At 38.0% G+C, this 15,993-nt stretch overlaps 1 protein-coding gene across 1 annotated transcript in view; it reads left to right on the forward strand.

Moving 5' to 3' along the window:
* LOC126458188 (ryanodine receptor) overlaps positions 1 to 15,993 on the forward strand; it is a 740,760-nt gene that overhangs the window by 569,032 nt on the left and 155,735 nt on the right. The window contains exons 71-72 of the mRNA XM_050095064.1: positions 2,168 to 2,325; positions 7,203 to 7,382. Of these exons, the coding sequence (XP_049951021.1) occupies positions 2,168 to 2,325; positions 7,203 to 7,382 (338 nt within the window). The remainder of the gene's footprint in view (positions 1 to 2,167; positions 2,326 to 7,202; positions 7,383 to 15,993) is intronic.

Genomic DNA, 15,993 nt, shown 5'->3' on the forward strand with positions numbered 1-15,993 from the left:
TGTACTATAAGGAAAAAAACCTACAGCTTCTAATAAGTTTACTGCTGAGGTTAGATATACGAGGCGTGTTTTTTAAGTAAGTACCATTTTGAAATTAAGAAAGACATGCTAAGATATCTCAATAATTTTATTTTTACAGGAAAGCCTGTACCTTAATCTACGCACTGACGCCATTACAGTCTGATACTTCCTTGTTTACGTTGTGTCCTGAGTGTTTGAGATGCCTCCGATAATCGTGAGTCCCGCCCACTGTGAAGTATGGGCTGTTATAAGATTTCTTAGTGCTAAAGGCCTAAAAGCAATCAATATTCATCGTAAGATCTGTGCAGTTTACAGAAGAAACATTATGAGTGATGGAATGGTAAGAAAGTGGGTGAGAGCATTTAAAGATGGCCGCACAAATGTGCATGATGAACAACGGAGTGGTCGTCCTTCGGTTGTTAATGAAAGTTTGGTGCAGGAAGTGGACAATAAGGTGAGAGAAAACAGACGCTTTATGATTTCCTCCTTGCGGGATGACTTTCCTAATGTTTCTCATAGTGTTTTGTATGGCATTGTGACCGAGCACTTGAATTACCGAAAATTGTGCACACGTTGGGTACTGAAAATGTTGATGGATGTGCACAAAACCTAACATTTAGACATTGCATTGACTTTCCTTGAGCGGTACCGCAATGACGGTGATGATTTCTTAAGCCAAATTGTTACGGGCAATGAAACATGGGTGGCCTATGTCACACCAGAATCAAAGCAACAGTCCATGGAAGTTGAGCAAGGTCATCGTTCTGCTGCAAGACAATGTCCGTCCGCATGTGGCGAATCAGACCAAAGATCTCAACACATCATTTCAATGGGAAACTCTAGATCATCCTCCGTACAGCCCCGATCTTGTGCCCAGTGACTACCATCTGTTCCTGCACTTGAAGAAACACCTGGGTGGTCAGCGTCTTCAAGACGATGATGAAGTAAAAACCGTGGTGATGCAGTGGTTAACAAGTCAGGCAGCAGACTTCTATGAGGAGGGTATTGAAAAACTGATAGAACATTATGACAAGTGCCTCAAGATTGATGGAAATTATGCAGAAAAGTAGATTAAGGTACAGGCTTTCATATAAGAATAAAATTATTGAGATATCTTAGAATGTCTTTTTTTAATTTCAAAATGGTACTTACTTAAAAAACACACCTCTTACAAATATTTCTACTGCTTTTTGCTTTTCATTGTAAATGCTGTTGAAGGCTAGGTGTTTTGTGATTAGTGTATGGAAATTGTGATTTTCAGTTGCAGTAAGGCAGTGGTGGTACAGCAGGAGAAGGAATTATAACTTATGATTGACTTCAAGTTTCTTAGGTAGTGGTTTTATGACTTTCACCCAAAATATTGCAAGAAGATTGGTTTCACGCCCAAAAGTTTTCAATGAATTGAGTTTTGTTGAAAAATTTTGCAGTTGTTACAAATGCTTTCAAAAATATCAGTGCTTTAATACATATAATTACAGGCCACAGCCCCTGATAATATGGCTACATTCATATTTCCATCAGTCTTTTCTGAGGTTTTGAATAGAGATTCTTAAAAAAAATTGAAGAGTAGCACTTACATGCAGTATGCAAAAAGTTTGAGGTGCCCATATTGGAATGAGCACGGAACTTATTCTCGTCTAGTACCATAATATAATGAGCACAGAATTTATTCTCCTCTGTGCCAATTATAAAACTTCACATGAATTTTGATGCCACACAAATGTGATTTTTACAGAGAATATGTTTGATTGAACAATGCGTTATAGGGATAAAGAAAAGTTATACCTGTACATCATTATTAGCTGTAAGTTAGGACCCTTAGCAAAGCTACAGGCCACATTAAACTGCAAGAATTTAAATTTAAACTGTTAAGTAGATTGAAATCTGAAACTTCCTGGCAGATAAATACTGTGTGCCGAACTGAGACTTGAACTCGGAACCTTTGCACACAGTTTTAATCTGCCAGGAAGTTTCACATCCGTGCACACTCCACTGAAGAGTGAAAATTTCGTTCTGGAGGTTGAAATCTGTTACATCTGAGAAAATGCACATTGTTAGGGTGACAATAAATTGGTCATAAAAGTAAATTCACATTCCTTGTTTGTTACATGTATGCAAATTGAATGCATTTATGAAATTATTTCAGCATATACACAGCAGATAATAATCAACTCTTCAGAAGAACTGCTTAAAGATCCATTCCTTCCACTTGCTGAGAAAGTGAAGAAACGAACAGATACTCTGTTTCACAAGGAGGAATCACTCAGAGGTTTCATTAAATCAGCAACTGATGATACTTCACAGGTAACTACTTATTGCCTTTGTTTCTGTTTGATTGTATACAGACATCATTATGTTCATCATTCAGTGTTTCATTAGAGATGTATTACATAAATTTTAATGTAGTATGGGTTGTTAAAAACATACACACAGTAATATGTTGATAAAATATTGCTTATATCACAATGACCGTACTTTCTTTGATTTCTATGCATTATTAGCTATATGTTTGTATTGCCTTGTACTCAGAAATTCTATTACACTTTCATTTATATTACTCAAGCTGTTTTATATTCATAATTATAAGTTGCTGCCTTTGTATATGTAAATTCATTCAAATTCAAGACAAAAGTTGATCAATCACATCAGGTGCATTTTGAAAACACATGTATGAAAATGAGGGCCTGGCAACACTGTCACATTGTACAGTGCATTGCAATGCATAGAAGACAATATATCAATCTGCACTACCGTACCAACCACCCTAGCTCACTAAGTAGATGCTGGAACATCAAACACATATCCACCATGGAGATACGGTTCAAGTTCTTGTCTGGGTCCTTTTTTATGTTTTTAGACCTCAATTCCCTAGTTTTCATCATTTACAATCAGGACATCATTCTGTCATATGACAGTGGCCTCTCACATGACAGTGGGATCCATTAAATTAGATTTACTTTCATTCCAATTGATCCGTAGTGAGGAGGTCCTCCAGGATGTAGAACATGTCAGAAAAACAATAATACATGAGAAACATTTACAACTGAAACAAATAAGCTAATGTACCTTCCACAGGTCCCAAGTGGAATGATTGTCATTTTTTTTTTTAATGAACACTATATGAAAGAATCATTTTACAAACACTCACTTACTAAGATCGCATTAATGCACTGAATTTAAAATTTAAAAAAAGGGTTTTTTTTATTTATAAGGTAATAAACATATAATAGAACTACTACAATACTTATTTACAATGAACACATTACTGCACTGAAATGGTGAACTATACAGTTGTGTGTGTGTGTGTGTGTGTGTGTGTGTGTGTGTGTGTGTGTGTGTGTGTGTGTACTAACCACACAGTGCACAACCATAACAACTGGTCCAGTCAAGTTCATGTAGGGGAGCTTCCTGATGGTGTACACAAACAACGAATATGTCGAAATGCTTTTGGTGCTGGGTGCATCTGATAACAAAACAGCTGTTGCAGCAGCTCAAGTGTAAGTTGCATGGTATCATCAAAGGCACCATCCTGACGTTTTTCTTTGCCTGGAGCAACACATTTGGGAAACCAGTAATCTTCATCCACAAGTAATAGGCTAGATGCACTCCACAAACTGAGGATGCGATTCTTGAAACCATTCACCAGTCATTATGGCAAAGAACCTGTGAAATTGCAAGGCAGTTCCAAATGTCTCAAAGGCTGGTTGTTGAAGTATTGCAAGATGAAGAACTGCATCCATATCATTACCTATTAGCTCAACACCAGTGGCCAGAAGACAGCATTTGATGAGTACATTTTCGTGGAATGACTTTTTCACAAAGAAGAAGATAACAAACAATTAAATAAATAACATGATGTGGACTGGTGAATCTTGCTTCATCTGTGAAGGTATTAGTAACCTTAGTAACCTCCACAACAGCCTTTATTGGTCACACCATACCCCACAAGTCACCCATGAATGTGGCTTCCAGGCGCACTTTGTCATAAAGCTGTGGGCTGGAATCATGGGAAAAGTTCTTTTCAGCCCTTACTTATTGCCAGACAAGTTGAATGCGCCATTGTATGTACATTTGTGTTCAATTCTTTGCCTAACACATTAAAAAACATTCCACTTGGTATCCGGGGAAAGCTGTGGTTTCAGCATGATGGTGCACCACTACACTTTGGAATGAATGTGATAACTATTTAAATGAAGTGTTTCCAGGGAAACAGATTGGTCATGGAAGTCCACTGTTCTGATTTGTGGGGACACTTAAAGGAACAAGTTTATAGTACTCCACCTGACCTAATAGCTCGTGTGCATGCTGCCTCGGCAATGGTAGATGCAGGTGTGTTGCTTAAGGTCCAGCAAAGTATGGTCCAGCACATGACAAAGTGTTTGCAAATACAGTGTGGTCACTTTGAACATATCTAAAGTTAATGTTGCTTGTACATACCATTTCTGTGACAATAAGCCTGGACATCAAACATACAGAATGGAATTATTGTGCATAACATAATCTACAACCTAGTGTAGCCTACCTGTCATGTTTTTTGTACCTCATTGGATACAGGCAATGTTACTGTATCCACTATTATTTTCTGTTTACTTTATTCATGTCATAGACAAAATGAAGTGGTTGTTTATATCTGTAAAAAGTTCATGTTATGTTTTAATGTTTAAATAAAAGTTACAGTAACAGAAATAAATACACAAAGTACCACATTGTACAGGTGTTAAATGGAAACAATTTGATGCTTTAATTGAATCATCTCACTGAGTTAATGGGACAATTGGCACACCATTACCAGAGCCTCATTTTTTAAATTGCATTTATATTAAATCTATTGACAGGGCTAGGTTTTGCTAGATACACTTTTGTCTTGAACTGGGTTGAGGAATCACATGACCACCAAGTACAGTATTTTTCTTTACCCTGTATACAGCAATTAGATGTTGATACTTACAGACTTCTGAATATCTCATTATTTATCAAGGAGCTGTCATAAACTGTAGGTTTAACATACTGGTGAATATTCTGATGTCCCTATTTTCTGTCTTGCTTTTATTGACAGCTTGGTTCTGTGGTTGATAACTTGTTAAATGAAAATTTGCTTGTAAATAAATGAGACCATAGTTTAAGAGGTATTGATATCTGTATAACATCAGAAATTAACCATCCGATCATATAGTTACTTCTTCCATGTGCTATTCAAATTTATTGAATTCAGATTGTTTCCACATTAGTATATTGTTGTGTCTCTACAGGCATAAACAAAGAACTAAATGTCTCTTGTATTTGCATTAGTTTAAAATTTAAATGTGTAAGTGTCATCACTTCCAACACAATCTGTAACTTTTCTGTCAGTGAATTTGCTTCTTAACGAGTGCAACATCTCATGCAGTATTGATGACACAGGTTAAAGATATTGAAGAAAATAAATTTATAGTGTTGTTTTGCTCTCCCAGCTTCAATAATTTATTTATTTATTATTTATTTGTCCCATAGATCAAATCAGTACAATGGCTTGTACAACTGATATGGGATAAGTCAATAAAAATATACAGTTTACAGGAGTCTAAATCAGTAAACAAGAACACAGAGGAATGATTATTTTACATTACCTACAAATTATGTTACTTAAAGTTACAGCTTTACAGAGAATTGTTACATGATGTGACAAAATTGACTTAATAACATTCAGCTTTGATACATTATCATGCACTAAGACAATTTTGATTCCAAATATTCCTGGATGGTATAAAAGCAGTCTTTTATTAAAAGAGATTTCACCATCTGTTTGAATTTATTTATTTCTTGGATTTCTTGTACAAAATTTGGAACATGGTTATATAATTTTATTCCCATGCACTGGACACCATCACTGTACAGTTTTGTTGAGTGGGGAAGTATTCTTAGAGAGGTTTTTGATCTTGTGTCATAATCGTGGTAATCCATATTTTTGCTAATTTTGTTGACACTTTTTTTGGTAAAGAATAATAATTCTAGTATGTATTGGCATGGGAGGGGCAAAATATTTAGTTTCTTAAATAATGGTTTACAAGTGTCTCTTTGTTTTTTGAACATAATTGTTCTGACTATCTTCTTTTGCAGTTTGAATATCTTAATTGATTCAGAATTTTGGCCCCAGAAGATGATTCCGTAGTTAAGTACAGAGTGAAAGAGTGCATGGTACATTGTGGTTAGGGTACTTGTATTAGTGACGTTCCTTATTGATCTAATCATGAAGCATACTTTACTAAGTTTTGTGCTGGTAACGTCAATGTGCCTTTTCCATGTGAGCGTATCAGTAATTGTGACCCCCAAAAATTTTATTTCATTTTCAAGTTTAACATTTTTTTTCCAGTGACATAGTTGGTAGTAATGGATTTCTGTTTTGGGCAGTGTGGAAGGTTATTCCAATTGTCTTTTTTTGCATTAAGAAGCAGCCTGTTACTTTGAAGCCATCGACTTATTTGATCTGTGGTCCTATCTATATTAGATTGGAGAATTTGTTTGGGCGCAGATATGAGTACAGAGGTGTCATCAGCAAACAAAAGGGTTTTTGTGTCTGGTAGGCTGTGAGGAAGGTCATTTATATAAAGTAAGAACAGCAAGGGGCCCAGGACGGAGCCCTGGGGAACGCCTTGCTTTATGGTACATATGGAGGAATGTACAGTGCTAGCTGTACCTGAGAGCTTAGTTTCATTTAATTCGACATACTGCTGTCGATCTTCCAGATAGCTTTGAAACCAGTCATAGGCATTTCCTCTTATTCCATAGGAATGCATCTTTTGCAAAAGTATACTATGATTAACCATGTCAAAGGCCTTTGTTAGATCTAGGAAGATACCTATGGCTGGGAGTTTATTGTCCACAAGCTCCAGTGCATGAACTAGAAATGCTTGTATTGCATCAGTTGTAGCTTTCTTACTTTGGAAGCCGATCTGAGCAGGGGACAGGATATTTTCTTTGTCTAGAAAGGACATGGTTCTGTATAATGATAATGTACGCAAAGTAATTAATTTGTGCTGATAAATGTGTAATCACAGATGGTGAAGCAGCTTATTAATTCTGTATTGACTGTATTCTATCACTATCAATGCATTATTTTACATTTCAGTCCTAAAAATGTAGTAAAAGAAAAAATACTTATGGATTCTAATTAAGTTTACTATTGACAATCACTTTTCTTTCAGATTGAGTCTCAAATTCAAGAAGACTGGCATCTACTTGTGCGAGACATATATGCTTTTTACCCTCTTCTTATAAAGTACGTGGATCTGCAAAGAAATCATTGGCTTAGACACAATGTCGCTGAAGCTGAAGATTTATATAACCATGTAGCCGAAATATTTAACACATGGTCAAAATCTCAGGTAACCTGCATCTTCAAATTTCATCAGATATTTAGAAATGATTGTTTATAAAACTTTGCCAAACTTTCTGTGACATATTTATCAAAAATATACATTCAGCTTTAAGTGCTAGAATATAATGGTTATTGTAGAAGTTGTGTTTTGCATTCTAAATGAAATGTCTAATGCATAAGATGCTTTTGTAGTCAATAAAAATGCATCTACATCTGCACTGTAAATACATTACAACACAAGCATTGATTGTCCTCAGATCCTGTTCTAAGAAGGAAAAAAATGCTTACATTACTATCCATAAAATAATAGTAAAATACTTTCTTAATATAAATTATTATGTTAAGGCTACTAATTTGCTGTCAATAAAGTGTAATTTGTGTTCTGAAAATGGTAATTATGAAAGATACTAACAGATCAGACAATTGAGGAGGACATTGTATGTGGCTGTATCTGTTTATCCATGTTATGTTATCCTATACATTGTGTATATTTCCACTCCAGGTATTTTTGGAATAGATTGAGAAAGAGAGTATGAAGTATCATCAAGGTAGCCCCAATGATGTAGCCACATAGTATGTACTGCTGACCTGTCAGATCATTAAGGAATATTGAAGCAGATCTTTTCTCACAGTTTCCTTGCTAGCTACATTTGGAAAGAGTGAAATTTTATATATTGTCCATAGGTAGATGGTTGAGAACCATTCGATAAAAATGAGTTTCCTGTGTCATGCAAGGTGGCCATGTGATTTCAATCTATCATATATTTCAACGATTGGTGTGATTGTCTGCAATTATTGGCAGTTGACTTTAGAAAGATTCAGTAAAATATTCTCAATTTTACACAGCACAATCTGGAATGTACCTAGTCGTCCAATATCATAAAGGCAGAAGTTGGCTCTTCTGCAGAGGACACCATAGTTATATTGTTTTGTGACTGCAAGAAAGTGATTAAAGATCATGGAAAGTAAGGATCTGGGTTGTTTTGAATTTCGTCAATTGCATAATGTTCACACCTACATTTATACTTTGTGAATCACTGTAAAGTGCCTGACAGGAAGTACTTTTTATTGTAATATATTGAAGTTGTGGCCCATTTCTTTCACAGATGGACCATGGGACTGCATAGACACCTTTGTGTGAACTATCATTTGTGTAATTTTATCTGCTCTGTGTCTGTGGGATAGATACATAGAAGACAGAAGAATGTTGGTACTTTGTGCCTGTAAAGATGGTACTTGAAATTTAGTAAATAGGTTCTCACAAAACATAAGGCATCTTTCTTTGAGTGACTGACAGTTAAGGCTTTTCAATATTTGTTACCCTCCCTTGCCCATGAAATAAGTCTGTGACATTTTTCAACACTTACCTCTGCATATGCCCAATGTCCCTTATTAGTCCAAGCTGAAGATGGGTGCCATAAATTGGAGCAGCATTTAAGTACAAGCTATGCAAGTGTTTTGTAAGATATCTCCTTTTCTAGAAACATGCCAGTTTCCCCGACTCCTACCAGTGAAATGTGGCTTGCTATTTGCTTTACTTACAACTAAAACTATATGTTTGTTCATTTCTCTATAAATATGTGTGTGACATGATTCACTCTAGTTATGACTCATTAAGATACTACACTTTTACATTTTGTGAGGTGCACAAATTTTCATTTTTCTACATTAAGATATAATTTCAGTCTTTGCATCAAGCTTATATTTCATCAAGATCTAATTGGATATTACTGCTATTTTTACAAGAAATAATTTGCTCGTGGATATCTGCATCACCTGCAAAAACCCTGAGACTGCAACTAATACTATCAAACAAACATGGAAAGTCCATTATGAAAAGACTAGACTGCAACACACTTAAAGATGGCACATTGAGTTGCAGACGGGCACAATGAGAAGACAGTTACACACTGAGCTTTTGGCCAAAGCCTTCTTCAGAAAAGGAAGGAAAACACACACACGGTGACACAAGCAGGTGTACATGATGCACACATGACTGCTATCTATGGCAGCACTGTTGTGTTGAATGAAAGCAGCAGTCTGCATTGAGGCAGGGATAGCAGGATATGAGTGGGGGGAGAAAAGAGTGCTGCTTGGCAGAGTGTGCAGGGGCTAAATGGCAGCAGGACAAGGCTGCCAGGTGCAGTGTCAAGTGGCTGTGGAGCAGAGGAGAATGAGGGACCGGAGAACTGAAGAAGGAGAGGAGTAGAGAAAGGGAAAAGACTGGTGGTTGCATTGGCAAAGAGTGGCACACAGTGAGGGTGAAGAGATGTGAATCAGGAGGAGGTGGTGGGACAGACTGGGCAAAAACTGTTGGGTGGAGGGTGTGGGGACAGTAGGTTACAGTAGGTTGAGGTCAGGATAATGTCAGAGTGCAGAACATGTTTTAAGGATGACTCCCATGTGCACAGTTCAGAAAAGCTGGTGATGGAGGGGAAGATCAGATGACCCAGTTTGTGAAGCACCCATTGAAATCAAGCATGTTATGTTCAGCTGCATGTTGTGCCACAGGGTGTTCCACTTTGTTCTTAGACACAGATTGGCAGTGGTCACTCATCCAGGTGGACAGCTGGTTGTCAGTCATACCAGTATGAGAAACTGGTACGTGGGTGCTTTCGCAGGTGGTCCAGCCTCTGCTGGGGTATGACAACCCTGTGACAGGACTGGAATAGAAAGTGCTGGATTGGGCAGGTCTTGCACCTGCATCTTTCTCATGGGATGTGATCCCTGTGGCAAGGGTTTGGGAGTGGGAGTAGCGTAGGGATGGAAAGGGTGCACTACTTTATAGCTCGTTCTTGGGGGTGGTGGGAAGATTGGGAATGTTTGAGGAAATGGCACGGGAGATCTATTTGTGAACTGGGTCTGCGGTAGTGCCTATCTGTGAAGGCCTCTATGAGACCTGCAGCATACTGGGCACTTGTCATTGCAGATATGCTGTCCCCAGGTGGCTAGGCTGTATGGGAGAGATTTTTTGGTGTGGAAGCGATGGCAATGCAGTTGCAAGAACTCACTTGCCCAGTAAGCTGAAGGTCTGACAATGGCCTTCACAGACAGACATGATCCTTATACCTAGTCTGCAAACAGATTTCCCCTGGAGGTTCCCCACACACCCCCAATCCTTCCAGTACCCCCAAGAACCACCCATAAAGCAACACCCCCTTCATCACCCAATACCACTCCAGGTTGGAACAATTGAACCACATTCTTCATCAGGTCTTTGATTATCTATCATCATGCCCTTTTACCCAGCCATCCTCCACAACATCCTAGTCCTTCCCTATGCCACTCACAATCCCAACCGCTTGTCACAGGGATCATATCCCTGTGGAAGACCCAGGTGCAAGATTTGCCCAATCCACCCTCCAAGCATGTCCTATTCCAGTGCTATCACAGGCCTAACCTACCCCATTAGAGGCCGAGCCACTATGAAAGCAGCCAAGTCATATACCAGCTCTGCTACAATCACTGCTTAGCTTTTTATATTCGTATGACTAGCAACCCTCTGTCACACTGCAGCCAAGACTAAAGTGGGCCACCTTGTGGCACAATGGGCAGCTGAACATAAAGTGCTGGATTTCAATGGCTGCATCACAACCGGGCCATCTGGATCCTTCCCTCTACCACCAGCTTTTCTGATTTCCACTTATAGGAGTTATCCCAAAATTATCCTGGCCTCAACCTATATTAATGTACAGTCACCACACCTCCTCCCAATAGTTTCCGCGCCCTCTGTTCTATTACCTCCTCACCATCCATGTCCCATCTCTCGTCTCTCTCACTGCATGCGTCTCTCTGCCAACACTCCCACCAGTCATTTCCCCTTCTCTGCTACTCTTCTTTTCTGCTCCCGATTCTGCCGCCTCCCCTCCCCCACAGCCTCCCAATTCTGTGCTTGGAGGCCTTGTCCTGCCACCTTCTAGTCCTGCCATGCTCTGCCAGACAGCACTCTTCTCTCACCCCACCCGTAACCTGCTATATCTCCCCATTCCCTGCCCCACTCCAATAGTTGCTTTCATTTAGTGCCACAGCTGCATTCCAGCCCGAGCTGCCAGAGATAGTGGTCATGTGTGCATTAGGGATGCTTGCTTATGTGAATGTGTGTATGTGTTATCTTTTCTGAAGAAGGCTTTGCCTAAAAGCTCAATGTGTAACAGTTTTTCATTGTGCCTGTCTGCAACTCAATGTGTCATCCTTATAGTGAGTAGCAAGCTGTCCTTTTCATACTATTGTCACAGTTACAAAATATGTTGCATAGTACAATTGTTGTATCTTGTAACTGTTTTATACATTTACAAACTAATGCCACACATCCATGCAGTGCCTCTTCAGTTGCTTTGTAATTTATTGGAAGTATGCACTCAAATACTTATCTAAGAATTACATCAGTATGCGCTTTCTGTTGATATCTAGTAGCATGGAAATATTCTGCATCCACTCTTAACTGTTCACTGCCGTGCTGATTCCAGTGCAGGCTATCAAGTAGCACATATTTTGATCAGCCAAATTTCTTGCTGTGCATGATCCATGTGATTGAGCAACCCGTAAATGACCTGATTCATTGCTCTGCTTAGTAAGCCTTGCTTCCTTGAAAAGCGTGTAATCACTTTCCTTTTCATTTCTGGCTGGTAAATCTACCAGTTGATACACATTTAGGACATCTGGTTATTTTCACAGAGAAACCAACAACGACTGTATAAAGTTGCAACTCAGTCAGATGAACTAATTAGTTTGCTTACGTATGAAAATTATTGCATAGGCTACTCACTTTTGTTAAACAAACTACTAACAGGACTACCAGCATGTGAGACCTTGCAGAAATCACACCATATATTTAGAAATGAATTGTCAAGAATTGCGGCATTGTCTTTCTCACAGTCAGTTTTAACAAAAAATCACTATGTTGTTGCTGGAAAAGCTATGTAGTTGCAAGCCTTCTCCAGACAATGCCAAACACTTTGCAAGAAACTGCACCTAAATCTGACCATTCCTTTTTTAGATCATATGTTCCAAGCAGAAAGCTAAACCTTCATTTTTGTATAGATAAGGATTACTTTACAGTTGATGTGCAAGTGATTCATATCACAAGTACTGTCTTAAAATTCATTGACTGAATATAAACATTTTTGCTAGTTAGATATCTCATAAAAAAATTCTTGATAAGCGATCAGTTTGGTAATGAATCAAAAACTTTGTGAAAGTTCCAAAAACATTGAATCAGCATGGTTTACTCTGTCCATTGCATTGAGGACATTATGTGTGAAGAGTGCAAGGTGAATTTCATGTGATTGATGTTTTTGGAACCCAAGCTGATTTATGTGGAGATGGTTATTTTGTTCCAGATAAATCGTAATGTTTGAACTCAGAATATGTTCTAGAATTCTGCTACAAATATTTGTGAGGACAGAAGCTGTTAGTTCTGTGGATAAATTTTACCCTTTTCATCTGCATCTACATATATATCCAGGATTGCCACAGGTTCTGGAAATCAGGGGAATCTGGGAATATCAGGGAATTTCAGACATGTCAGGGAAATTTGGGGGGGGGGGGGGGGGGGAAACAGTGGAAAAATCTCGCTTTTATCTCAGTAGATGAAATGGTTTGTTTACTGGGGTGTCATGCATCATCGCTGGCAGGGTGCAGCTGAGTACATGAGCCACTTTTCTTCTCCCTCATCACTACTTCTTCTCTCCTTCCCACCACTCCCCTCAGCTTGCAATCATTGCTGCCACCATGTCTTGTCACTGGCCTAGCAGCTATCGACAACAGGCAGGGAGGCATGAGGAGTGGTTTGTTTGGATCTGATTCTCAGAGATTGTAGACGCAGCGACCAAATATGGCAGTCATGTGTGCATGAGTTGTGTGTGAGTGATTCTGTGAATGTGTATGTGCTCTTGTTTTCTGATTGGCTCAGCAATCATCTTTATGGTGATTTGCTACCTATCTTCATTATTATTGATTCTCAGAGTATTGGAACAAGTTATCTGTTGCGTGGATTGATCACCATTGTCTCATTTCATCAACATGTTGTCTGTGGTTTGTGAATAGCTGGCCACACAAGTGGATTTCTGCAACGGTCCAAAACCACAGGCTGCTTCTGCAGGTATCTGTAATGGATTGGGCCCACTGATCTGAAGCCATTCAGTTCCCACTAATGTGGAGGCATTGCCTGTCAGATCTAGTCTCACTGATCTGGAGCAATTTAAAAAACTGCACATATGTGCACTAACTTTCTCTTGTCTATACGATTCTCTAAACTTTCTCAAAAGTGTTTTGTGAAAGGAATGTCTTCTTCCCTCCCGCTAAAGAATGTCTTCTTCCCTTTGGAAATCCCCATTTAAGTTCATGTAGTATTTCCATAATACTTGTGTATTGATTGAACCAGCCGGTAACAAATCTAGCAGCACACACTTCATTGTAGACGAGGGGGATCTACGCTTTTTTTCTAGTGGTAGGAAACATAATGTTACTCAGTGCATCTGCAGAAAATTTTGCTGTAGAGTGGAAGTAGTTCCTTTGAAACTTCTGCATAGAACATGACAGGGACTCATTTGAGCCATGGACCTTAAAGTGTTTTTGTTGTTTAAGTTGCTTTTTAGCACCTCTAGTACTGATTGCTTTGTCCATCTTAAGCAGTATGCCTGTAGAATTACAGTAACAGTTTTTGAATTTTCATTTGTGAAGGAACAATTCACCATTTCAGCCATTGTTTTGCCACTTTCTATCTCAGTTTTTACCTCTTCCACAAGTGTCTGGACGTTAATTTTTGTGCCACTGACAGCCTTAAAAAATCGCAAAGTTCTTGTAGGGTTTCAAGACAAGTTTTCTGATTTCATTTTGTTATTATAATTATTGCAGGCTTCACATACTGCCTTTCTGGGAGCGTGTTTCAATTAACATTTACTTTTCAGTGGATTTATGCTTTGGATAGTTTCTATTATACTGTAGGCATTGTTTCATAAGAATATTCCTGAATATGTTCATATTTCTTGCCTCAGAAAAGAGATAATCTTCACCTTATCCATTTTTCTTATTATATAGACTTTGCTAATCCTTTATATTGTAGTGTCATTACTATAGCAATTGTATCATGATCACTGATCCCAATCTCTGTATCTCTTCAAAGATTAGATTAGATTAGATTTACCTTCATTCCTATTGATCTGTATTGAGGAGGTCCTCCAGGATGTAGAACATGTAAGAAAAACAATAACACATGAGAAATATTTACAACTAAAACAAATAAGCTGATGTATCTTCTACAGGTTCCAAGTGGAATGATGCAAAAAAAAAAATTTTTTTTTAAATGAACACTATATGAAAGGATCATTTTGCAACACTCATTTACTAAGACTGCATTAGCGCACTGAATTTAAAATTTAAAAAAATGTTTTTTTTATTCATAATGTAATAAACATATAATAGAACTACTACAATACTTACTTAAAATGAACACATTACTACACTGAAATGGTGCAGAAGTTAGATTGTACTTCGTGTATTGTTAAGCTTTTTATGGCTGCTGGCAAGTTATTGGAAATGTGTGTTCCTGAATAATTCACGCCTTTTTGCACAAGAGTAAATGGCTTTAAATCCTTGTGAAGATTTTTCTTATTTCTGGTATTGACACCATGAACTGAGCTGTTGGTTTGAAAAAGAGACATATTTTTAATGAAAAATTTCATTAAGGAATAAATATATTGAGTTCACACCACATATGACTCTTATTGCACCTTTTTTTGCACGGAAAACTTTAGCTTGGCTTGATGAATTACCCCAAAAAATAATCCCATATGAAATTATGGATTGAAAGTAAGTGTAGTATGCCAGCTTTTTCATTTTTATATCCCTTATGTCTGACAGAATTTGGATTGCAAAAAGAGATTTGTTTAGATGCTCCAGCAGTTCTGTGTTGTGCTCCTCCCAGTTGAATTTATTATCAAGCTGTAATCCCAAGAATTTAACACTGTCCACTTCTTCTATCTGCTTGTTAGGCATATACTTGTGGGACACCCCTTACAAGTTCTGAATTGCATGTAGTGTGTTTTTTCAAAGTTTGGTGACAAAGAATTGGCTAGGAACCAGTGATTAATGTCCACAAATATTTTATTAGCTGATCTTTCTGAGACTACACTTGATTTGCTATTTTATGCAATGTTTGCATCATTGGCAAACAAAACAAACTGGCATCTGGTAATGTTGCTGTTGAAAGGTCATTGATATACACAAGAAAACGTAAGGGCCCTAAGATGGAGCCCTGTGGGACCCCACATGTAATTAGTTCCCAGTTGGGTGATGCCTGATAGCTTAATACAAAGAATTTAGAATTGTTTGTTGCCAACGAGTCTGGTATATTTCTTCATGAGTAGGGTGTCAAAGACGAGAATGCCATCCATGTATGAATGTTAAGAGCTCAGACGACAAGCCCATAACAAGCACAAAAAGGAAGGCTGCAGATTTGAACATTGTATAACAGACGGGTAAGAGGAAGCAGTTACAGATGAGATGAGAGACTGCATACTGCAAAAAGAATTTGACAGAAATTTGAAAGGCCTAAGTCAATACAAGGCTTCTTGAGTAGATGACTTCCCTCAAAATTATGGAGATTGTTGGGAGAGTTG

This window comes from Schistocerca serialis, chromosome 2 (genome assembly GCF_023864345.2).
Source record: "Schistocerca serialis cubense isolate TAMUIC-IGC-003099 chromosome 2, iqSchSeri2.2, whole genome shotgun sequence".
NCBI lineage: Eukaryota > Metazoa > Arthropoda > Insecta > Orthoptera > Acrididae > Schistocerca > Schistocerca serialis.